General features: G+C 43.3%; 1 protein-coding gene and 1 long non-coding RNA gene across 2 annotated transcripts in view; both read left to right on the top strand.

The window, feature by feature from the left end:
* Positions 1-1148: 1148 nt before the first annotated feature.
* LOC121841652 lies at positions 1149-2275 on the top strand. The gene is made up of 2 exons (XR_006080688.1): positions 1149-1216; positions 1248-2275. It is a non-coding gene; the product is annotated as an uncharacterized LOC121841652 (long non-coding RNA).
* A 9332-nt stretch (positions 2276-11607) lies between these two features.
* LOC112237417 (dihydrolipoyllysine-residue acetyltransferase component of pyruvate dehydrogenase complex, mitochondrial) overlaps positions 11608-27219 on the top strand; it is a 30368-nt gene continuing 14756 nt past the window's right edge. Inside the window, exons 1-9 of the mRNA XM_024406013.2 lie at positions 11608-12039; positions 15468-15569; positions 21896-22017; positions 22129-22258; positions 22377-22503; positions 23105-23298; positions 24432-24567; positions 24651-24721; positions 24874-24987. Of these exons, the coding sequence (XP_024261781.1) occupies positions 11791-12039; positions 15468-15569; positions 21896-22017; positions 22129-22258; positions 22377-22503; positions 23105-23298; positions 24432-24567; positions 24651-24721; positions 24874-24987 (1245 nt within the window). The 5' untranslated portion in view covers positions 11608-11790. The remainder of the gene's footprint in view (positions 12040-15467; positions 15570-21895; positions 22018-22128; positions 22259-22376; positions 22504-23104; positions 23299-24431; positions 24568-24650; positions 24722-24873; positions 24988-27219) is intronic.

Below are 27219 nucleotides of genomic sequence, written 5' to 3' on the forward strand. Positions count from 1 at the left end.
GTTCTTGATTTACTGATATATTTATAAAGCTGAACTTGAATATGGTTGTCAAGTCAGTTACAATACAATGATGCCAGGTATACCTTGACGTTATTGCCATGATGCCAGTTATACCTTGACGTTATTGCCATGATGCTAGGTTATCCTTGACGTTATTGCCATGATGCTAGGTTATCCTTGACGTTATTGCCATGATGCTAGGTTATTCTTGACGTTATTGCCATGATGCCAGGTGTACCTTGACGTTATTGCCATGATGCCAGTTATACTTTGATGTTATTGCCATGATGCCAGTTATACCTTGACGTTATTGCCATGATGCTAGGTTATCCTTGACGTTATTGCCATGGTGCTAGGTTATCCTTGGCGTTATTGCCATGATGCCAGTTATACCTTGACGTTATTGCCATGATGCTAGGTTATCCTTGACGTTATTGCCATGATGCTAGGTTATTCTTGACGTTATTGCCATGATGCCAGGTGTACCTTGACGTTATTGCCATGATGCCAGTTATACCTTGACGTTATTGCCATGATGCCAGTTATACCTTGATGTTATTGCCATGATGCCAGTTATACCTTGACGTTATTGCCATGATGCTAGGTTATCCTTGACGTTATTGCCATGGTGCTAGGTTATCCTTGGCGTTATTGCCATGGTGCTAGGTTATCCTTGACGTTATTGCCATGATGCTAGGTTATCCTTGACGTTATTGCCATGGTGCTAGGTTATCCTTGGCGTTATTGCCATGATGCTAGGTTATCCTTGACGTTATTGCCATGATGCTACAGTGCCTTGCGAAAGTATTCGGCCCCCTTGAACTTTGCGACCTTTTGCCACATTTCAAGCTTCAAACATAAAGATATAAAACTGTATTTTTTTGTGAAGAATCAACAACAAGTGGGACACAATCATGAAGTGGAACGACATTTATTGGATATTTCAAACTTTTTTAACAAATCAAAAACTGAAAAATTGGGCGTGCAAAATTATTCAGCCCCCTTAAGTTAATACTTTGTAGCGCCACCATATCCAATAAATGTCGTTCCACTTCATGATTGTGTCCCACTTGTTGTTGATTCTTCACAAAAAAATACAGTTTTATATCTTTATGTTTGAAGCCTGAAATGTGGCAAAAGGTCGCAAAGTTCAAGGGGGCCGAATACTTTCGCAAGGCACTGTAGGTTATCCTTGACGTTATTGCCATGATGCCAGGTATACCTTGACGTTATTGCCATGTTGCTAGGTTATCCTTGACATTATTTCCATGATGCCAGGTATACCTTGACGTTATTGCCATGATGCCAGGTTATCCTTGACGTTATTGCCATGATGCTAGGTTATCCTTGACGTTATTGCCATGATGCCAGTTATACCTTGACGTTATTGCCATGATGCCAGTTATACCTTGACGTTATTGCCATGATGCTAGGTATTCCTTGACGTTATTGCCATGTTGCTAGGTTATCCTTGACATTATTTCCATGATGCCAGGTATACCTTGACGTTATTGCCATGATGCCAGGTTATCCTTGACGTTATTGCCATGATGCTAGGTTATCCTTGACGTTATTACCATGATGCTAGGTTATCCTTGACGTTATTGCCATGATGCTAGGTTATCCTTGACGTTATTGCCATGATGCCAGTTATACCTTGACGTTATTGCCATGATGCCAGTTATACCTTGACGTTATTGCCATGATGCTAGGTTATCCTTGACGTTATTGCCATGATGGTAGGTTAACCTTGACGTTATTGCCATGATGCCAGGAATACCTTGACGTTATTGCCATGATGCCAGTTATACCTTGACGTTATTGCCATGATGCCAGTTATACCTTGACGTTATTGCCATGATGCTAGGTTATCCTTGACGTTATTGCCATGATGCCAGGTATACCTTGACGTTATTGCCATGATGCTAGGTTATCCTTGACGTTATTGCCATGATGCTAGGTTATCCTTGACGTTATTGCCATGATGCTAGGTTATCCTTGACGTTATTGCCCCAATGCCAGGTATACCTTAACGTTATTGCCATGATGCCAGTTATACCTTGACATTTTTGCCATGATTCCAGTTATACCTTGACGTTATTGCCATGATGCCAGGTATACCTTGACGTTATTGCCATGATGCCAGTGTCAAGTCTCTGACATTATTTAGAGCGTTTGTTAGTCGGCTAACTGGTTGATCCTGCGGTCTGGAACAGCCCCACGTCTCTGTTCAACCACCAGACCTCCATGTTTTAATAAACACTCTGAACCACCAGACAGACATGTTTTAATAAACACTCCGAACCACCAGACCTCCATGTTTTAAATCAAATCAAATCAAATTGTATTTGTCACATACACATGGTTAGCAGATGTTAATGCGAGTGTAGCGAAATGCTTGTGCTTCTAGTTCCGACAATGCAGTAATAACCAACAAGTAATCTAACTAACAATTCCAAAACGACTGTCTTATACACAGTGTAAGGGGATAAAGAATATGTACATAAAGATATATGAATGAGTGATGGTACAGAGCAGCATAGGCAAGATACAGTAGATGGTATCGAGAACAGTATATACATATGAGATGAGTATGTAAACAAAGTGGCATAGTTAAAGTGGCTAGTGATACATGTATTACATAAGGATGCAGTAGATGATATAGAGTACAGTATATACGTATGCATATGAGATGAATAATGTAGGGTATGAGCTGTGAACCCACACTTTCAATTGATTCATTTTAGGTAATAAGCTTCTAGTGTTAACATGCAGAAAACCCAGGCTTTTACGAGAGCAGAAATCAGTGAAGCAGATATCAGAGCACAAGTCAGAGTTGGGGCTAGCAACAGTAGATGGGCCAGGGTGTACATGCACATTTCCAGATATCATCAACACTAATACAATCAAGGCACGGCAGAGGACAGGGAGAACTCCGCAGTGCTGATTTATGACATCTGAATGTGCATCAGGTGGCAACAAGATCATATTTACAGCAATTTTATCAGGTAACATGAATACAAAGCCGGTGAGAGGTGGTTAGAATAGGATGGGATGCCAGAAGTCTGTGTAACCAATAGAGAGTCAGAGTCCCGAGTGTGGGAACAAACAGTCTGTCCCACGGTTGGGTAAAGAAAGTTAGTAGTCAACAAAGTATGCAGGAGTCATGAGGCAAATACCAATATAACAAAATGCACAAAAAAAAAATATATATATGAACGACTTGGGGCTAGCCATAAATATATAAACGACTTGGGGCTAGCCATAAATATATAAACGACTTGGGGCTAGCCATACATATATATAACGACTTGGGGCTAGCCATACATATATAAACGACTTGGGGCTAGCCATAAATATATAAACGACTTGGGGCTAGCCATACATATATAAACGACTTGGGGCTAGCCATAAATATATAAACGACTTGGGGCTAGCCATACATATATAAACGACTTGGGGCTAGCCATAAATATATAAACGACTTGGGGCTAGCCATAAATATATAAACGACTTGGGGCTAGCCATAAATATATAAACGACTTGGGGCTAGCCATAAATATATAAACGACTTGGGGCTAGCCATACATATATAAACGACTTGGGGCTAGCCATAAATATATAAACGACTTGGGGCTAGCCATAAATATATAAACGACTTGGGGCTAGCCATACATATATAAACGACTTGGGGCTAGCCATAAATATATAAACGACTTGGGGCTAGCCATAAATATATAAACGACTTGGGGCTAGCCATACATATATAAACGACTTGGGGCTAGCCATAAATATATAAACGACTTGGGGCTAGCCATAAATATATAAACGACTTGGGGCTAGCCATACATATATATAACGACTTGGGGCTAGCCATAAATATATAAACGACTTGGGGCTAGCCATACATATATATAACGACTTGGGGCTAGCCATACATATATAAACGACTTGGGGCTAGCCATACATATATAACGACTTGGGGCTAGCCATACATATATATAACGACTTGGGGCTAGCCATACATATATATAACGACTTGGGGCTAGCCATACATATATAAACGACTTGGGGCTAGCCATACATATATATAACGACTTGGGGCTAGCCATACATATATAACGACTTGGGGCTAGCCATACATATATAAACGACTTGGGGCTAGCCATACATATATATAACGACTTGGGGCTAGCCATACATATATAACGACTTGGGGCTAGCCATACATATATATAACGACTTGGGGCTAGCCATACATATATAAACGACTTGGGGCTAGCCATACATATATATAACGACTTGGGGCTAGCCATACATATATAAACGACTTGGGGCTAGCCATACATATATATAACGACTTGGGGCTAGCCATACATATATATAACGACTTGGGGCTAGCCATACATATATAAACGACTTGGGGCTAGCCATACATATATATAACGACTTGGGGCTAGCCATACATATATATAACGACTTGGGGCTAGCCATACATATATAAACGACTTGGGTCTAGCCATACATATATAACGACTTGGGGCTAGCCATACATATATAAACGACTTGGGGCTAGCCATACATATATATAACGACTTGGGGCTAGCCATACATATATAACGACTTGGGGCTAGCCATACATATATATAACGACTTGGGGCTAGCCATACATATATAAACGACTTGGGGCTAGCCATACATATATAAACGACTTGGGGCTAGCCATACATATATAAACGACTTGGGGCTAGCCATAAATATATAACGACTTGGGGCTAGCCATACATATATAACGACTTGGGGCTAGCCATACATATATATAACGACTTGGGGCTAGCCATACATATATAACGACTTGGGGCTAGCCATACATATATATAACGACTTGGGGCTAGCCATACATATATATAACGACTTGGGGCTAGCCATACATATATATAACGACTTGGGGCTAGCCATACATATATATAACGACTTGGGGCTAGCCATACATATATATAACGACTTGGGGCTAGCCATACATATATAAACGACTTGGGGCTAGCCATACATATATAAACGACTTGGAGCTAGCCATAAATATATAACGACTTGGGGCTAGCCATACATATATAACGACTTGGGGCTAGCCATACATATATATAACGACTTGGGGCTAGCCATACATATATAAACGACTTGGGGCTAGCCATAAATATATAACGACTTGGGGCTAGCCATACATATATAACGACTTGGGGCTAGCCATACATATATATAACGACTTGGGGCTAGCCATACATATATAACGACTTGGGGCTAGCCATACATATATAAACGACTTGGGGCTAGCCATACATATATATAACGACTTGGGGCTAGCCATACATATATAACGACTTGGGGCTAGCCATACATATATATAACGACTTGGGGCTAGCCATACATATATAAACGACTTGGGGCTAGCCATACATATATAACGACTTGGGGCTAGCCATACATATATAACGACTTGGGGCTAGCCATACATATATATAACGACTTGGGGCTAGCCATACATATATAAACGACTTGGGGCTAGCCATACATATATAAACGACTTGGGGCTAGCCATAAATATATAACGACTTGGGGCTAGCCATAATATATATAACGACTTGGGGCTAGCCATACATATATAACGACTTGGGGCTAGCCATACATATATATAACGACTTGGGGCTAGCCATACATATATATAACGACTTGGGGCTAGCCATACATATATATAACGACTTGGGGCTAGCCATACATATATAACGACTTGGGGCTAGCCATACATATATAACGACTTGGGGCTAGCCATACATATATAACGACTTGGGGCTAGCCATACATATATAACGACTTGGGGCTAGCTATTGTAAGTTCAGAGTCACTCGTCCCAACAGTGCGTGTGTGCTGGAGGTGAGCAAAAGCTCGGGAGAGAGGGGTGAGTGTGGTGGGGGTAGCTGTACCAGACAGGCCAGGGAGAGAGGGGTGAGTTTGGCGGAGGTACCTGTACCAGACAGGAGAAGACAGGCCAGGGAGAGAGGGTGAGTGTGGTGGAGGTACCTGTACCAGACAGGGGGAGACAAACAGGGCAGACAGTGAACAGAGAGGTGAGTGTGGTGGAGGTACCTGTACCAGACAGGGAGAGACAGGCCAGGGAGAGAGGGTGGGTGTGGTGGAGGTACCTGTACCAGACAGGAGAAGACAGGCCAGGGAGAGAGGGTGATTGTGGTGGAGGTACCTGTACCAGACAGGGGGAGACAAGACAGGGAGAGAGGGGTGAGTGTGGTGAAGGTACCTGTACCAGACAGGGGGAGACAAACAGGGCAGACAGTGAACAGAGAGGTGAGTGTGGTGGAGGTACCTGTACCAGACAGGGAGAGACAGGCCAGGGGAGAGGGGGAGTGTGGTGGGGGTACCTGTACCAGACAGGGGGAGACAGGCCAGGAGAGAGAGGGGAGTGTGGTGGAGGTACCTGTACCAGACAGGGGGAGACAGACCAGGGCAGACGGTGAACAGATCACCAGGTGGAATCCAAGCAGCACTGCAGCAGGCAACGGTAGTAGGTGTCACACCCACTTGGGAGAAACCTTTATTTCTGAAGGCATATTTCTTGTAGAAAATACCAGTGAATGGTCTTTGAACAGCAGGAGGGGCTTCAATGACTCCTGACACTTGTTGGGCCCAAAGGCCTTTTACTTCACACCTTAGTGCTAAATTAATTTGTATCTGGCTCAGTTCCAGGTTGTAATGGTGTGGTCAGGACCATGATGTAATGGTGTGGTCAGTTCCAGGTTGTAATGGTGTGGTCAGGACCATGATGTAATGGTGTGGTCAGTTCCAGGTTGTAATGGTGTGGTCAGGACCATGATGTAATGGTGTGGTCAGGACCATGATGTAATGGTGTGGTCAGGACCATGATGTAATGGTGTGGTCAGGACCATGATGTAATGGTGTGGTCAGGACCATGATGTAATGGTGTGGTCAGGACCATGATGTAATGGTGTGGTCAGTTCCAGGTTGTAATGGTGTGGTCAGGACCATGATGTAATGGTGTGGTCAGGACCATGATGTAATGGTGTGGTCAGGACCATGATGTAATGGTGTGGTCAGGACCATGATGTAATGGTGTGGTCAGGACCATGATGTAATGGTGTGGTCAGGACCATGATGTAATGGTGTGGTCAGGACCAGGTTGTAATGGTGTGGTCAGGACCATGATGTAATGGTGTGGTCAGGACCATGATGTAATGGTGTGGTCAGGACCATGATGTAATGGTGTGGTCAGTTCCAGGTTGTAATGGTGTGGTCAGGACCATGATGTAATGGTGTGGTCAGTTCCAGGTTGTAATGGTGTGGTCAGGACCATGATGTAATGGTGTGGTCAGGACCATGACAACACTGTTTGTTGGCTAGAGCACCCTCCGTATAGCTTGGAAAACTAAAACCTTGGAAGCAGTAATCTCGCCGGTTAATGTTGGTCAGAATGAGGTTGTAGGTTTGGAGTGTTGATCTGGGGTGAAGGCCATGCTGTGGAGGGTAGCATCCTGCACATGTACCTGCCGAAAAATACAAGTTTATCTTACTCCAAATCTATCCTTTTGTAAAACAAACAAAAAACATGTTGAAAAATGTGAGAGCTCCCATCAAGCTGTGTCTCTCTCTCTGAGGGGGGCGTTTCCTGGGAATGAACGGGAATATATGCAAATTAATATTAATACCATATACATGTAAATGTAGATGTTTTTTGCATTGGATATCTCCATATCATATGGAGACAGAAACATAAACCTTTTAACCTTATCCTAAGTAAGTAGACAAATTGCAAATGACAAAATCCTTCCAATAGAAAAAACAAACAATGAAGTTATGAATTGAACTTTAATTAAATGAGTTGACTCTTCACATGGAATGGTTTCCCTGAACAACAAAAGGGAATATTGAATGATCCCCAATGATCCATCGCATCTCCCAAATATCTTTTCAACATCTGTAAAATGATAGTCTAGAAATTCAAGCTTTGGTTGTCTTCCTCTCAGGCTTCCATGTCTTCTCCCTGGACCTCCTCAATGTCCACCTCTTGAACATCAGACTGAGGTCTCATCTTCCATGTCTTCTCCCTGGACCTCCTCAATGTCCACCTCTTGAACATCAGACTGAGGTCTCATCTTCCATGTCTTCTCCCTGGACCTCCTCAATGTCCACCTCTTGAACATCAGACTGAGGTCTCATCTTCCATGTCTTCTCCCTGGACCTCCTCAATGTCCACCTCTTGAACATCAGACTGAGGTCTCATCTTCCATGTCTTCTCCCTGGACCTCCTCAATGTCCACCTCTTGAACATCAGACTGAGGTCTCATCTTCCATGTCTTCTCCCTGGACCTCCTCAATGTCCACCTCTTGAACATCAGACTGAGGTCTCATCTTCCATGTCTTCTCCCTGGACCTCCTCAATGTCCACCTCTTGAACATCAGACTCTGAGGCCTCATCATCACTGTCACTTTCAATCCTTGTTGAGGATGGCTCGCTGTCAGGCTCAAATTTGCCTGGATGGCCACCAATTTTTCACTCCTTGTATTGGTAAACCTGTTGCGTGCTATGGTGTGTGTGTTCCCAAACAAGGACCAGTTGCGCTCTGAGGCGGCTGATGTTGGTGGGATTTGGTAGGCCACCAATGTAAATAAGAATTTGTTCTTAACTGACTTTTCTAGTTAAATAAAATAAAATAATAATTGATGTTTCCTGTGAGCATCAGAGGTGAACCAGTTGTACACACAGCTTGAGCAAGAACTTCATCAGCATCTCTCTGACTACGTTCCTCCATTGAGTCAAAAAAACTTCTGATTCCAGGAGGACCATGAGTTGTTGCTATCGATAAGGTGTCTGATTCATCATTTTCACCTTGATTAGAAGTAGAGGGACTTTTTTCAGAGGTTGCTTGTTGTGAGCTCTGAGGGAACTTTATGCACTTGGCCAGATGATTCTGCATCTTTGCTGCATTCTTCACATATGATTTGGCACAGTATTTGCAAATGTACACAGCTTTTCCTTCTACATTAGCTGCAGTGAAATGTCTCCACACATCAGATAGTACCCGTGGCATTTTCCTGTGAAGATTAGAATTTTGGGGGTAAAATAAATAAATAAATACAATTCCATGTACAGATAAATAGTTAATCAGTTAGATTAAACAACTCCTTTGTAAAATAAATGTTTTAAAATTAAACATGTATGGAAACAGGTGATTTAACACTCCTCAGTTAGCAGGCTCAAGCAAGCTAAAACCCACATGGTAGCAAAAACTAGTAGAAATTACTAGTAGAAATTGTTACCAAGTTAGAAATTATTTAAACACACTTTGAAGTAGGCTGCTATTTACTAGTTAACAAAAAACCACATATGTCATAAAATATATTTCCCCCACCCAGTACTGTAATCAAAACTTACCAGAAAGCATGTAGTCCTTGGCTCAGACAGTGTAGTAGTGTGGGCTCAATAGCATCTCAAGATCTTGTGAATCAGCTGTACATGTGATGGAAGAATGCACTGTTCATGCAGAGGGTTGCAATTCCATTGAATTTGGGATAGTTTAACCAAAATATGCTACAAGACCTAGAATTGCCTTATGTGTATCCCACAAAAAAAAGTTGACTGTTATAAGCCAACTTTTTTGATGAATTTAAGCAAAATTCCCAACATTCCTGGGCTTAACTTCCTATGGAACATTTCCTGAGAAATTCCATCCCATTGCAACCCTAGTTATTGCTCTAATGTTCTATTACTCTATGTTATTATTCTACTATGAGATACACACTATGACAGCAATTCACTGTAATAGGTACACATGTTGTGTCTGGCACAAGGGCCGATTAAACTGATTTGGATTTCAAAGACTGCCATTATTGTAAATGTGTGATATTACAACATTGATGTGTGATGACCTTTTTTATCAGGGCACATGCTTTTTTGCAAATGTATGCCTTTATTTCTATATGACTTCTATTAACTGAATACTCAATGATGAGTAACACCACAGTTATGTGTGCTTCTGTCAGGGTTGTGGTCAAATGCATGTCATTTAAAGACAATTTAGCAAATTAACAAAAATCCAATTCAATTTGAAAATGTTCCTAATTGCAAAAACACGAAACATAATTTGGGTATTCCAGAACTGTAATTTACATGTAAATAAACATAACCCTGTTTTATGTTTTTAATACTGCAGTGTGTGCCAGAGATGGTACCATTCAGCTTGTCTGGGGATGACAAAGAAGGACTTCAACAAAGCCAAAACAGAAAATGATTGGAAGGGGTATCTTTGCTGTTAAACTAGAGATGTATAAATAAATGACTGTGCCGTGTAGCTACTTTAAAATGTGGAACTGTTGCACTAACAATGCAAACATTGATTTGGCATATATTTAAGATGGTAAACATTATACAACTTCATATAGAACTAATTGCACTTGAAAATAACATTTCTTTAAAGTTATTGCAAATAAATGCATATCTTCACTCTTTTCTGAGACAATCACTGAATTCGATTTCTTCACCTTTAAATGCAATATTTGAGATTTTATGTATTTCTATCAAATGAAAACTGGAATTTCTACTCAAAGCAAAGGTTGTAAAAGTATACTAGACATGTATAGAATAAATCCTACCTAATTTGATGATTCTGTCATAATCAGTGAAAACGTTATTGATTTATATAGCTTTAAATGGCATTTTATACATGTTATGTATTTCTATAAAATCGCTGAAGTCCAGCGCGCTAGCGACTGTACCACAAAAGCGCTTATAAACCCATGTTCGTTACAATATAAAGCCAATTTTACCTCGGTAAAAGGCTCATATATCTACTAGGTTACTTGCTACTTGTCGGTGAGAGTTTGTATGGAGTGATGTGGAGGTTTCTCCCACCCTGCACCTTGAGTGATTTTGTAAAAATTTGCGACAGGATGTGTAGTTCTGTATGATAACCACATTAGCGGATTATTATGTGTTTACATTTTGGAGGTTAAATACAGGCGAATATATTGATAAAAGTGACCTTGTCTGAGAGAGAATTGCGTGGTTATCAAAACATTACGCCAGGGTAAGTCTACACGAAACACAGACATTATATGAAGTAGTTCTAAAATCCCTTACCAAAAAAATGAATGGCGTAAAAACAATTAGAATAATTTCCTGGTTTTATCTGAACTCAATTGAATACATTAATCCAGCCCAAACCGGCCTGTCAGCGCCCTCGGGTGGCGCTACTACCAAACTGCAGGGCTCCCAGAGCAGCCGCTTTGCGATTTTTTTACGACAGGAGAACGAGTCCTCAACGTTGCCAGATAGAGAGAGTTTTATTTTAGAATTATAGTTGTTACTCACTGTGTCAACTAGACAAACACTAGTAGAGACTGGCCTTATGGTGTTATCTAAATAATTGGGTAAATAAACGTGGCTATATTCATCCTAATGTCATACTGATTAAGTAAATATAACACGGCTAAAAAAAAACAGAGTACACATGAAATGACGTCGGAGAGTTTCATCTGCAATTCAACCTGGCAACCTAGTTTAGGACGGGCGTAGGACGGGGGAAGGAGAGCCGTAAAGCGTTTTGTTGTGATGAGAGAGGTCATTGGAAAGTGAGCACAGAGCTACCTGGGCTGGTTCGGGGGACAGAAAGATACTTTATTGCTACCAGCTATTCCGGTACCGGAGTAGATCCAGCGGAATTTAAAAGGTCTTTAGCGACTAAACTAACCAAGACACTAACCAAAATGCTTCGTCTCGTCCTGCGGCTGAGGAATTCTTCAGCGATTCCCCGGTGCCGTGGTGCCCTACCTGGGCCTGCCCTGAGCTCTCGCCCCTCTCCGGGACCTTGTCATCTGAGGCTTTACCACGGTTTTGTCCGGTCAAGGGCTGTTTGCTATGGAGGTAGTTTGAACACCGTGGTGTTCGCCAGCAGAACAGCCCCGCTGCCCGCCAGCGGCACCCAGCGCTTCTACAGCCTACCACCGCACCAGAAGGTAACTTTAGTGATGTAGCTTGCCAGCTAGCTAGTTAACTTTGTGCTTGTGTGGGGCTATGACTAGAAGTCTTCTCGGATCCTAAAATTCAGTTCCTAACAGCATTGCGTTAGATTCCTACCTGACCCCGACAGGATCCTGTATTTTTTTTTGAAAATCAATATCCGATCCGAGGTGGACCAGATCCCAAAACATGTCTGAGGTGAGAGAGAATCGCATCGAAGTTGGTTCGGGTGTGTATCCGACCCAAATAGATCCGAAAGATAAAAATGCAGCTTTATTGCCATGCAAGCCATCGACATGGTTTTGAATTGTGTATCAGTGAATGTTAACTTTTAATAAACCAGGACCAAGTTTTCATTGCACGAAAATGAAGTAGTGGACTGCCCAAGGAGACACCAAATAACATGTTTTTTGATTCAACACTCCTGGCAATATTTATGCTATGTTACATATATGTATTTCAACCAGTGACAGTCAGTGCCATTGAGGGAGGACAATTATTATTATTTTCATGAGCAGGGCCTTATTTCTATTACAGCATATTGGATGACTGTCATTCATATTCCATTCACCCAGTTCAGTGTAACAGCGATAGGTTTAGGCAACTACATGATACTCAAATTGTCCCTATGCCGATCATGAGATTGCTACAACCTAGCCTATGAATGAAAGTTTACAACGTAGGTGCGCACGGTCAAGATAAACATTTGAGTTGATAAACACATGACAGTGACACATTAAACACGCCTTTCACACTTTTGCCTGCATCTAGCTGATCTAGGGTGTAATCATTAGTCCAACAGTTGCAAACAAGAATTTCTGTTGGACATATTCAGGTATGTTTATCCCCGTTTCGTTCTGTTTGCAAGCTACAGTGGCTATAAATTAGTCAAAGCATAAGGTTATCTTGCCTTGTAAGAGTTCCACTATTGTGTTGGATAGTCATAGCCAGTTAGCTAACATAGCATCCCTCTGTTTGAGTAGACTAAACTTGCTAGCTAAGAAAGTGAAACTTTACATTTTAAACTCTCTCTCTAGCTCTCTCTTGCTTCTCCTTCATTTTGGAAGAAATTAATTTGTTCAACTATTGTCTTTCTCTCTCTTTGAGTCAACTACTTACCAACTTTTATGCACTGCAGTGCTAGCTAGCTGTAGCTTATGCTTTCAGTACTAGATGCATTCTCTGATCCTATGATTGGGTGGACAACATGTCAGTTCATGCTGCAAGAGCTCTGATAGGTTGGAGGATGTCCTCCAGAAGTTGTCATAATTAGTAAGTCTATGGAAGGGGGTGAGAACCATGAGCCTCCTAGGTTTTGTATGGTAGTCGATGTACCCAGAGGAGGATGGAAGCTAGCTGTCCTCCAGCTACACCATGGTGCTAACCTACATAATGCTGTTGAGGCTACTGAAGACCTTCATTGCAAAACAGCTTGTTTTAATCAATTATTTGGTGACGTGATTATATTTAGTATAGTGTTATCAAAAAATGTGCCCCCCTTTAACCCCAGAACAGCCTAAATTTGTCGGGGCATGGACTCTACAAGTTGTCGAAAGGGTTCCACAGGGATGCTGTCCCATGTTGACTCCAATGCTTCCCACATTTGTGTCAAGTTGGCTGAATGTCCTTTGGGTGGTGGACCATTCATGATACACAAGGGAAATTGTTGAGCTTGAAAAACCCAGCAGCGTTGCAGTTCTTGAGACAAACCAATGCGCCTGGCACCTACTAACAATATTTGTCTTGCCCATTCTCCCTCTGAATGGCACACACACACACACACAATGCATGTCTCAAGGCTTAAAAATAATTCTTTAACCTGTCTCCTCCCCTTCATCTACACTGATTGAAGTGGATTTAACAGGTGACATCAATAAGGCATCATAACGTTCACCTGGATTCACCAGTCAGTCTGTACTGTTCCTAATGTTTTGTACACACAGTGTATATTCAATCAATAACAAGGGACTGACAACAATGGCACCACTGATTTAAAGGTGCTACATGTATATTGCACAAGTTGTTTATCTTCAGTGTGTCATTATTTCTGCATTGCCCAAATTCCATGCTTTCCATGTATGAAATACAGCCAGCCAGAGTTCAGTCACAGTGCTCACTCCATGTAAATATTCATACACATATAATTACATATACACATATAATAACATATACACATATAATAACATATACACATATAATAACATATACACATATAATAACATATACACATATAATAACATATACACATATAATAACATATACACATATAATAACATATACACATATAATAACATATACACATATAATAACATATACACATATAATAACATATACACATAATAACATATACACATATAATAACAAACAAACAATACTTTGGAGAAAGTGGTCGTTGTTCAACCAGTCTGAAAATGCATTGCATATCATGCAAACACTAGTGCGGTATTCAAAACTCCTGACTGTCAGTGATGTTTACTAGATATATTACTGTACAGATGGGAGGTTTACTAGATATATTACTGTTCAGATGGGAGGTTTACTAGATATATTACTGTTCAGATGGGAGGTTTACTAGATATATTACTGTACAGATGGGAGGTTTACTAGATATATTACTGTTCAGATGGGAGGTTTACTAGATATACTGTTCAGATGGGAGGTTTACTAGATATATTACTCTTCAGATGGGAGGTTTACTAGATATATTACTGTTCAGATGGGAGGTTTACTAGATATATTACTCTTCAGATGGGAGGTTTACTAGATATATTACTGTTCAGATGGGAGGTTTACTAGATATATTACTGTACAGATGGGAGGTTTACTAGATATATTACTGTTCAGATGGGAGGTTTACTAGATATATTACTGTTCAGATGGGAGGTTTACTAGATATATTACTGTTCAGATGGGAGGTTTACTAGATATACTGTTCAGATGGGAGGTTTACTAGATATATTACTGTACAGATGGGAGGTTTACTAGATATATTACTGTTCAGATGGGAGGTTTACTAGATATATTACTGTACAGATGGGAGGTTTACTAGATATATTACTGTTCAGATGGGAGGTTTACTAGATATATTACTGTTCAGATGGGAGGTTTACTAGATATATTACTGTTCAGATGGGAGGTTTACTAGATATATTACTGTTCAGATGGGAGGTTTACTAGATATATTACTGTAAAGATGAGAGGTTTACTAGATATATTACTGTTCAGATGGGAGGTTTACTAGATATATTACTGTTCAGATGGGAGGTTTACTAGATATACTGTTCAGATGGGAGGTTTTCTCACTTTTTTGCACATACAAATTGCCATAGGCAACTGCCATAGGCAGTTAACAATGTATGTATTTAATAAAGAGATTCAGACTCTGAATGCACGTTTGTATTATTTGTGTGTGACTGTGTGGTAGGTGGAGCTGCCTGCTCTGTCCCCCACCATGCAGACTGGAACCATCGCTCGCTGGGAGAAGAAGGAGGGAGACAAGATCAATGAGGGAGACCTTATTGCTGAGGTGAGTACACACACGCCAGGTTTTCTGTTAGGAAAATGTGGCGCCAGACAACGTGACCAGGAAGATATTAATTTACCGGCTATTTGAAATGTTTACCGGACCCATATGCATTGCGTGTGTAACCCATTAGGTGTCCACCCACGGTGGTCAGAATGACAGAAATCACGTTTAATACAGTTTAATACAGTTAATACAGTTAATACAGTTTAATACAGTTAATACAGTTAATACAGTTTAATACAGTTAATACAGTTAATACAGTTAATACAGTTTAATACAGTTTAATACAGTTAATACAGTTTAATACAGTTAATACAGTTTAATACAGTTAATACAGTTAATACAGTTTAATACAGTTTAATACAGTTAATACAGTTTAATACAGTTTAATACAGTTAATACAGTTAATACAGTTTAATACAGTTAATACAGTTAATACAGTTTAATACAGTTAATACAGTTTAATACAGTTTAATACAGTTAATACAGTTTAATACAGTTAATACAGTTTAATACAGTTAATACAGTTAATACAGTTTAATACAGTTAATACAGTTAATACAGTTAGCAGGAAAACACCATTCTCAACAATCTAAAATATGTGTGAAGATAATGTGTCTTGAGTATATATTTAATATACAGGACCAGTCAAAAGTTTGGACACCTGCTCAATTAAGGGTTTTTATTTTTACTATTTTCTACATTGGAGAATAATAGTGAAGACATCAAAACTATGAAATAACACATATGGAATCATGTAGTAACCTGTAGTATGTAGTAACCATGTAGTACCATGTAGTAACCTCTGTAACATCAGTTCTGTGGCACTCACAGACAATATCTTTGCAGTTTTGGAAACGTCAGAGTGTTTTCTTTCCAAAGCTGTCAATTATATGCATAGTCGAGCATCTTTTCGTGACAAAATATCTTGTTTAAAACTGGAACGTTTTTCACCCAAAAATTAAAAGAGCGCCCCCTATATCGAAGAAGTTAAACAAATCAAAATATATTTTTGATTTTAGGTTCTTCAAAGTAGCCACCTTTTGCCTTGACAGCTTTACACACTCTTGGCATTCTCTCAACCAACTTCACCTGGAATGCTTTTCCAACAGTCTTGAAGGAGTTCCCACATATGCTGAGCACTTGTTGGCTGCATTTCTTTCACTCTGTGGTTCAACTCCCAGATATCCAAGATGGCGTAGTAGTGGGATGTTTTGATGGTCTTGTCCTGTCCCTTGTATATATCTTTTCTTTCTTTGTATATATTTACTATATATTTTTATCAAATTTTTCCATCTACAGATTGGAATAATCTCCTGCCACCCGCCTCACCCAATGTGGTATGGATATGCTATTCTTTATACTTTAGATCCGTAACCCCCTTCAAGCTAGCCAGCTACTAGCTAGTAGTCAGTTAGACATCACCGTTAACTGGGACATCTGTCAGCTTCAGCCCGGTCAACTCCTGCGAGCCTGCACAGCACGATATAAACCCAGAGCATATCGGACTGCTTTTCTCTACCATATATCTGGATTCCTACCACAAGCTCTGAACCTTTACTCCGGATCATCGCAGTTAGCTAGCTGCTATCCGAGTGGCTACTCCTGGCTCTGTCCCGAAGCAAGCACCAGTTAGCTTGGAGCTAGCCTCGAATCTAGGCCCATCTCCCGGCTAGCCAAATATATCTATCAAGAATCCCTGGGCTTCAATTACCTCTGTTGCCAATGGGTCTGGACCCTTTGCTGCTGACAGGGAGCCCCGCCAATCCATCACGACTGGTCTGCCGACGAAACCGTCGGAGGGGGATTCAACAGGCTCTCCCATTGCGACGTCCCCCTGAGGCCCATCTGCTAGCCTGCTGCTAGCCCCGGCCTGCTAGCTGTCTGAATCTCCGTGCCTCCAGCTCGCCTAGCTACTCACTGGACCCTATGATTACTCGGCTACACATGCCTCTCCCTAATGTCAATATGCCTTGTCTATTGATGTTTTGGTTAGTAATTGATGTCTTATTTCACTGTAGAGCCTCCAGCCTAGCTAGCCCTTATGTTCCACCCCCCACACATGCGGTGACCGCACCTGGCTTCCAGTTCTTTTAGCCTTTAGCAGTAGTCTTATCCTACTCCTCCTCGGTTCCTCTGGTGATGTAGAGGTGAATCCAGGCCCTGCAGCCCCCAGCATCACTACCATTCCCCAGGCGCTCTCATTTGTTGACTTCTGTAACCGTAAAAGCACTGGTTTCATGCATGTTAACATTAGAAGCCTCCTCCCTAAGTTTGTTTTATTCACTGCTTTAGCACACTCCGCCAACCCTGATGTCCTAGCCGTGTCTGAATCCTGGCTTAGGAAGGCCACCAAAAATCCTGAAATGTCCATCCCTAACTATAACAATTTAGTGGTCGCCTGATTGCTCTTCAAAAGTGCTTTCCTCTCCATCTTAAGTAACCATGCCCCATTCAAGACATGTAAAACTAAGAACATATATAGCCCTTGGTTCACCCCAGACTTGACTGCCCTTGACCAGCACAAAAACATCCTGTGGCATTCTGTATTAGCATCAAATAGTCCCCGCGATATGCAACTTTTCAGGGAAGTCAGGAACCAATATACTCAGTCAGTTAGGAAAGCTAAGGCTAACTTTTTCGAACAGAAATTTGCTTTCTGTAGCACTAATTCCAAAACTTTTTGGGACACACATGGAGAATTAGAGCCCCTCCTCCCAGCTGCCCACTGCACTGAGGATAGGAAACACTGTCACCACCGATAAATCTATGATAATCAATCATTTCAATAAGCATTTTTCCATGGCTGGCCATGCTTTCCACCTGGCTACCACTACCCCGGCCAACATCTCAGCACCCCCTGCAGCAACTTGCTCACCCAAATCCAGATATCCAGATAGCTGATGTTCTGAAAGAGCTGCAAAATCTGGTTCCTTCCAAATCAGCTGGGCTAGACAATCTGGACCCTCTCTCTAAAATTATCTGCCGAAATTGTTGCAACCCCTATTACTAGCCTGTTCAACCTCTCTTTCGTATCATCTGAGATCCCCAAAGTTTGGAAAGCTGACGCGGTCATCCCCCTCTTCAAAGGGGGAGACACTCCAGACCCAAACTGATAGGCAGGGCAGGATGGATATAGGTCTTTCTAAAATCTTCGAAAGCCAAGTTAATAAACAGATCACAGACCATTTTAAATCCCACCGTACCTTCTCCACTATGCAATCTGGTTTCTGAGCTGGTCATGGGTGCACCTCAGCCACGCTCAAGGTCCTATGCGATATCATAAACGCCATCGGTAAGAGACAGTACTGTGCAGCCGTCTTCATCGACCTGGCCAAGGCATTCGACTCTTGTCAATCACCGCATTCTTATCGGCAGACTCAATAGCCTTGGCTTCTCAAATGACTTCCTCGCCTGGTTCAACAGCTACTTCTCTGACAGAGTTCAGTGTGTCAAATCGGAGAGCCTGTTTTCCGGACCTCTGGCAGTCTCTATGGGGGTGCCACAGTGTTCAATTCTCGGGCCGACTCTTTTCTTTGTATATATCAATGATGTCGCTCTTGCTGCTGATGATTCTCTGATCCACCTCTACGCTGACGATACCATTCTGTATACATAACAAACCTCCAAATGAGCTTCAATGCCATACAACACTCCTTCCGTGGCGTCCAACTGGTTTTAAATGCTAGTGAAACTGAATGCATGCTCTTCAACCGATTGTTGCCGGCACTTGCCCGCCCGTCCAGCATCACTACTCTGGACGGTTCTGACATAACATGTGGACAACTACAAACATATATATATAATATGTTGACTACTACAAATACCTAGGTGTCTGGTTAGACTGTAAACTCTCCTTCCAGACTCACATTAAGCATCTCCAATCCAAAATTACATCTCAATTCAGCTTCCTATTTCGCAACAAAGCCTTCGCAAACATACCCTCGTAAAACTGACTAGCCTGGAGGTGTGTTGGGTCATTGTCCTGTTGAAAAACAAATGATAGTCCCACTAAGCGCAAACCAGATGGGACGGCGTATCGCTGCAGAATGCTGTTGTAGCCATGCTGGTTAAGTGTGCCTTAAATTCTAAATAAATCACTGACAGTGTCACCAGCATGCACCATCACTCCTCCATGCTTCACGGTGGGAACTACACATGCAGAGATCGTCCGTTCACCTACTCTGCGTCTCACAAAGACACGGTGGTTGGAACCAAAAATCTCAAATTTGAAGTCCACTGGATAAATTGCCACTGGTCTAATGTCCATTGCTTGTGTTTCTTGCCACAAGCAAGTCTCTTCTTCTTATTGATGTCCTTTAGTAGTGTTTTCTTTGCAGCAATTCGACCATGAAGGTCTGATTCATGCAGTCTCCTCTGAACAGCTGATGTTGAGATGTGTCTGTTACTTGAACTCTGTGAATCATTTATTTGTGCTGCAATTTCTGAGGCTGGTAACTCTAATGAACTTATCCTCTGCAGCAGAGGAAACTCTGGGTCTTCCTTTCCTGTGGCAGTCCTCATGAGAGCCAGTTTCATCATAGCGCTTGATGGTTTTTGCGACTGCACTTGAAGAAAAGTTCAAAGTTCTTGAAATGTTCCACATTGACTGACCTTCATGACTTAAAGTAATGATGGACTGTCGTTTCTCTTTGCTTATTTGAGCTGTTCTTTACATAATATGGACTTGGTCTTTTACCAAATAGGGATATCTTCTGTATACCATCTCTACCTTGTCACAACACAACTGATTGGCTCAAAAACATTAAGAAGGAAAGAAATTCCACAAATAATTTTTTAACAAGGCACACCTGTTAATTGAAATGCATTCCATGTGACTACATCATGAAGCTGGTTGAGAGAATGTCAAGAGTGTGCAAAGACGTCATCAAGGCAAAGCGTGGCTACTTGAAGAATCTCAAATATAAAATATATTTTGATTTGTTTAACACTTGTTTTTGGTTACTACGTGATTTCATATGTGTTATTTCATAGTTTTGATGTTTTCACTATTATTCTACAATAATTACGACTATTGTATGAGGACACCCCTTCATACAGTATATGTACAGCAGCGTGAGGACACCCCTTCAAATTTGTGGATTCAGTTATTGCAGCCACACCCATTGCTGACGGGTGTATAAAATCAAGCACACAGCCATGAAATCTTCATAGACACGCATTGGCAGTAGATTCTCCTTACTAAAGAGCTCAGTGACTTTCAATGCCAACTTTCCAACAAGTCAGTTCGTCAAATTTCTGCCCTGCTAGAGCTACCCCGGTCAACTGTAAGTGCTGTTATTGTGAAGTGGAAACATCTTGGAGCAACAACGACTCAGCCGCGAAGTGGTAGGCCACAAGCTCACAGAACGGGACAGCCGAGTACTGAAGCATGTACCGTGTTAAAATCTTCTGTCCTCGATTGCAACACTCACTACCGACTTCCAAACTGCCTCTGGAATCAACGACAGCACAAGAACTGTTCGTCGGGAGCTTCATGAAATGGGTTTCCATGGCTGAGCAGTCACACACAAGCCTAACATCACCATGAGCAATGCCAAGTGTCGGCTGGAGTGGTGTAAAGCTCGCAGCTATTGCACTCTGGAGCAGTGGAAACGCGTTCTCTGGAGTGATGAATCACTCTTTACACCAACTAGTAATTAAACACACACTCACAGGGAGGTGACAACTAGTAATTAAACACACACTCACAGGGAGGTGACAACTAGTAATTAAACACACACACACAGGGAGGTGACAACTAGTAATTAAACACCCCCCACCACGGCGCATGTTCCCCCCACCACGGTGCATGCCCCCCACCACCACTGCGCATGTCCTCCACCCCCACCACCACGGCGCATGTCCTCCACCCCCACCACCACGGCGCATGCCCACCACCCCCACCACCACGGCGCATGTCCACCGCCACCACCACCACGGTGCATGCCCCCCACCACCACCCCCACCACCACCACCACGGCGCATGCCCCCCACCACCACCACCACGGCGCATGCCCACCACCCCCCACCACCACGGCGCATGTCCACCACCACCACGGCGCATGCCCCCCACCCCCCACCACCACCACACCATGCCCCCCACCACCACCACGCCGCATGCCCCCACCACCACCACGGCGCATGCCCCCCACCACCACCACGCCGCATGCCCCCCACCACCACCACGGCGCATGTAATTTGTCATTTGAATGTTACTTTGTTCATGGTTTGAATGGTTCTCTTCTCCTCTATCTCTTCACCATGTGTTCCTCTGTTTCATACGTAGTGAACACAAACCTGGCTAACTGTGTGGTGTGTGTTAGGTGGAGACTGACAAGGCCACGGTGGGGTTTGAGCTGTTGGAGGACTGTTACCTGGCTAAGATCCTGGTAGCTGAAGGAACTGGAGTTGCCGTGGGCTCTGTCATCTGCATCACTGTCGACAGGTACGTCTATGTGTGTTGTCCACAGGGGTGGGTGGGTGTGTGTGTGTGTGTGTGTGTTTGAGTCTATTTTACCGTGTGTGTGTGTGTTCTAACCTCTCTGTGTTTTATCAGTGCTGATCTGATCCCAGCCTTTAAGGACCTGACGTTGGACAAGCTGGCTGCTAGCTCCGCTCCTTCTGCGGCTGCCCCTCCCCCCCCCACTGCTGTCGCCCCTGGCAGCTCCCTACCACCCCACATGAAGGTGGGGCACAACACCTTACATTTTCCTGTACTAAACACTTTCAATTAAGATTGTTTCAAGTCCCCGACCAGTCTGCGTCTCCGGTCCATTTAGTCTTATCAGGAACCCTGTGTGTTAGGTGTGTCTGCCAGCCCTGTCTCCTACTATGACCATGGGGACAGTGCAGCGCTGGGAGAAGAAGGTTGGAGAGAAACTCAGTGAAGGAGATCTACTGGCGGAGATAGAGACCGACAAGGCTACCATCGGTCAGTACACACACCCACGGGGTATACACACCACCCACGGGGTATACACACCACACACACCACCCACGGGGTATAAACACCACCCACGGGGTATACACACCACACACGGGGTATACACACCACACACGGGGTATACACACCACACACACCACACACGGGGTATACACACCACACACACCACCCACGGGGTATACACACCACACACGGGGTATACACACCACACACACCACACACGGGGTATACACACCACCCACGGGGTATACACACCACCCACGGGGTATACACACCACCCACGGGGTATACACACCACACACACCACCCACGGGGTATACACACCACACACACCATAGACACAAGGCTACCATTTGTCAGTACACACCACAGACTGTACACACACACCCACGGGGTATACACACCACACACACCACCCACAGGGTATACACACCACACACACCATAGACACAAGGCTACCATTGGTCAGTACACACCACAGACTGTACACACACAATGTATAAACACACAGACAGACTGTACACTCAGTGTGATTTCAATTGTGTGTGTGTGATTTCAATTGTGTGTGTGTGTGTGTCTGTGTGTGCAGGGTTTGAGGTGCAGGAGGAGGGTTACCTGGCGAAGATCATGGTGTCTGAGGGAACGCGTGACGTTCCTCTGGGCGCTCCTCTCTGCATCATCGTGGAGAAGGAGAGTGACATCGCTGCCTTCAGTGACTACGTAGAGACAGCAGGGGCAGATGTCTCCACCCCACCCCCTGCTCCTGCACCAGCACCAGCACCGGTAAAACACACCCTAACCCCCTTCCCCAGCACCGGTAAAACACACCCCACCCCCTGCACCAGCACCGGTAAAACACACCCTAACCCCCTGCTCCTGCACCGGTAAAACACACCCTAAGCCCCTTCCCCAGCACCGGTAAAACACACCCCACCCCCTGCACCAGCACCGGTAAAACACACCCCACCCCTGCTCCTGCACCAGCACCGGTAAAACACACCCTAACCCCTCCCCAGCACCGGTAAAACACACCCTAACCCCTCACCAGCACCGGTAACACACACCCTAACTCCCAGCACCGGTAACACACACCCTAACCCCTCCCCCAGCACAGGTAACACACACCCTAACCCCTCCCCCAGCACAGGTAACACACACCCTAACCCCTCCCCCAGCACAGGTAAAACACACCCTAACCCCTCCCCAGCACCGGTAAAACACACCCTAACCCCTCCCCAGCACCGGTAACACACACCCTAACTCCCAGCACCGGTAACACACACCCTAACCCCTCCCCCAGCACAGGTAACACACACCCTAACCCCTCCCCCAGCACAGGTAACACACACCCTAACCCCCTCCCCCAGCACAGGTAACACACACCCTAACCCCCCCGGCACCGGTAACACACACCAGACCCCCTCCCCCGGCACAGGTAACACACACCAGACCCCCTCCACCGGCACAGGTAACACACACCAGACCCCAGCTCTACTCAATATGGATGTGTGTCCGTATCGCCCAGCTCTACTCAATATGGATGTGTGTCCGTATCGCCCAGCTCTACTCGATATGGATGTGTAGCAAGCATTGTTAGAGATCTTGTATTATAACATGTTAGCTAGCATTGTTAGAGATCTTGTATTATAACATGTTAGCTAGCGTTGTTAGAGATCTTGTATTATAACATGTTAGCTAGCATTGTTAGAGATCTTGTATTATAACATGTTAGCTAGCATTGTTAGAGATCTTGTATTATAACATGTTAGCTAGCATTGTTAGAGATCTTTATTATAACATGTTAGCTAGCGTTGTTAGAGATCTTGTTAGAGATCCAGATAGTTCTCTGACAGACTAGAGAATAACAGAACATCAAGTCATAGCGACACAAGGCAACAACACTGTGTGTCTTCTAGGTTGTAGCCCCCACTCCTGCAGCAGCTAGCCCAGCTCATGTGGCCCCGGCAACCCCAAGGAAAGGGCGTGTCTTCGCCAGTCCGCTAGCCAAGAAGCTCGCTGCAGAGAAGGGCATTGACCTGGCCCAGGTCAGCGGTGAGTGTCCACACACACACACACACACACACGCGCACACACCTTCCTCTCTCTGACACATGTTTTTTGTGTGTGTGTTTCAGGCTCTGGTCCTGATGGTAGAGTCACCAGGAGAGACATTGAGACCTTTGTCCCTCCCAAGGCTGTCCCTGCTGTAAGTCACCACACACTCACTTTACTGCATTTATCCTAAATGTTTTGTTTTATATACTTACCATTGATACATATTTAGCATAAAACATTGTCTGTAGACACATCTGATGCAATGTTCACTCTAGACTGGATTGGTTTTCTGATGGTGTGTAGGCTCCTGTTGCTGCAGCTCCTCCTTCCCCGGCTAGCCACGCCCCTACACCTGCCCCGGGTGTTGCCGTGCCAACAGGCACCTTCACTGACGTTCCTATCAGCAACATCCGCAGGGTAATGCACACACACACACACTAGTCCTGAGCGAATAACTGTTGTCGGTTCAATTACTTGAATACAATTTAGTAAAAAAAACAAATTGTGAGCACAATGCGCCATTTCTCTGGAGAGAAATCAAATCATTCACAAAAGAAATTAAGTCAAGAACTATGTGGGACGCTGGGCTGAAGCGCTGTAGTTTTCATAAAGCAAATATTCAACCTAGTTCAGAGCAGGAACGTGATAATTCACTACAATGACCATAATCCATTGCGCCTGTTCCACTTGGACAGAGATGGATGCACTTTTACACCTGCTACGTTAGCTTAGATACACATCAACCGCATGACAGAGGAATGTAGCCTACATAACTATGAGAAAGAGGGATAGAGTTTGTGAAAGTATGCCTTATCTATTGTGAACTAGTCAGATGAGCTCCGGAGTGGTGTAGCGGTCTAAGGCACTGCATCTCAGTGCAAGAAGCATCACTACAGTCCCTGGTTCGTATCCAGGCTGTATCACATCTGGCCATGATTGTGAGTTCCATAGGGCAGTGCACAATTGGCTCATCGTTGTCTGGGTTTGACCGGGGCAGGCCATCATTGTTATAAATAATTTGTTCTTAAACTGACTTGCCTAGTTAAATAAAGGTTAAATAAAAATAAGGGCAGACAGCTCTGCAGTAAATTTAGGCAGGCTAGCTAAATACGATGACTAAAGACTGTTCAGTCTGGTGAATAGGAGGACTAAAGACTGTCTGGTGAATAGGAGGACTAAAGACTGTCTGGTGAATAGGAGGACTAAAGACTGTCTGGTGAATAGGAGGACTAAAGACTGTCTGGTGAATAGGAGGACTAAAGACTGTCTGGTGAATAGGAGGACTAAAGACTGTCTGGTGAATAGGAGGACTAAAGACTGTCTGGTGAATAGGAGGACTAAAGACTGTCTGGTGAATAGGAGGATTAAAGAGTGTACAGTCTGGTGAATAGGAGGACTAAAGACTGTCTGGTGAATAGGAGGACTAAAGACTGTCTGGTGAATAGGAGGACTAAAGACTGTCTGGTGAATAGGAGACTAAAGACTGTCTGGTGAATAGGAGGACTAAAGACTGCCTGGTGAATAGGAGGACTAAAGAGTGTATAGTCTGACGAATAGGAGGATTAAAGAGTGTACAGTCTGGTGAATAGGAGGATTAAAGACTGTTTGGTGAATAGGAGGACTAAAGACTGTACTATCTGGTGAATAGGAGGACTAAAGACTGTCTGGTGAATAGGAGGATTAAAGAGTGTACAGTCTGGTGAATAGGAGGATTAAAGACTGTCTGGTGAATAGGAGGACAAAATACTGTCTGGTGAATAGGAGGATTAAAGACTCTCTGGTGAATAGGAGGACTAAAGACTGTCTGGTGAATAGGAGGACTAAAGACTGTCTGGTGAATAGGAGGACTAAAGACTGTCTGGTGAATAGGAGGACTAAAGACTGTCTGTTGAATAGGAGGACTAAATACTGTCTGGTGAATAGGAGGACTAAAGACTGTCTGGTGAATAGGAGGACTAAAGACTGTCTGGTGAATAGGAGGACTAAAGACTGTACTGTCTGGTGAATAGGAGGACTAAAGACTGTCTGGTGAATAGGAGGACTAAAGACTGTCTGGTGAATAGGAGGACTAAAGACTGTACTGTCTGGTGAATAGGAGGACTAAAGACTGTACTGTCTGAATAGGAGCACTAAAGACTGTACTGTCTGGTGAATAGGAGGACTAAAGAGTGTACAGTCTGGTGAATAGGAGGATTAAAGACTGTCTGGTGAATAGGAGGATTAAAGACTGTACAGTCTGGTGAATAGGAGGACTAAAGACTGTCTGATGAATAGGAGGACTAAAGACTGTCTGGTGAATAGGAGGATAAAGACTGTACTGTCTGGTGAATAGGAGGATTAAAGACTGTACTCTCTGGTGAATAGGAGGACTAAAGACTGTCTGGTGAATAGGAGGACTAAAGACTGTCTGGTGAATAGGAGGACTAAAGACTGTCTGGTGAATAGGAGGACTAAAGACTGTACTGTCTGGTGAATAGGAGGACTAAAGACTGTACTGTCTGAATAGGAGCACTAAAGACTGTACTGTCTGGTGAATAGGAGGACTAAAGAGTGTACAGTCTGGTGAATAGGAGGACTAAAGACTGTCTGGTGAATAGGAGGATTAAAGACTGTCTGGTGAATAGGAGGATTAAAGACTGTACAGTCTGG

The sequence above is a fragment of the Oncorhynchus tshawytscha genome, linkage group LG33 (assembly GCF_018296145.1).
Source record: "Oncorhynchus tshawytscha isolate Ot180627B linkage group LG33, Otsh_v2.0, whole genome shotgun sequence".
Lineage (NCBI taxonomy): Eukaryota > Metazoa > Chordata > Actinopteri > Salmoniformes > Salmonidae > Oncorhynchus > Oncorhynchus tshawytscha.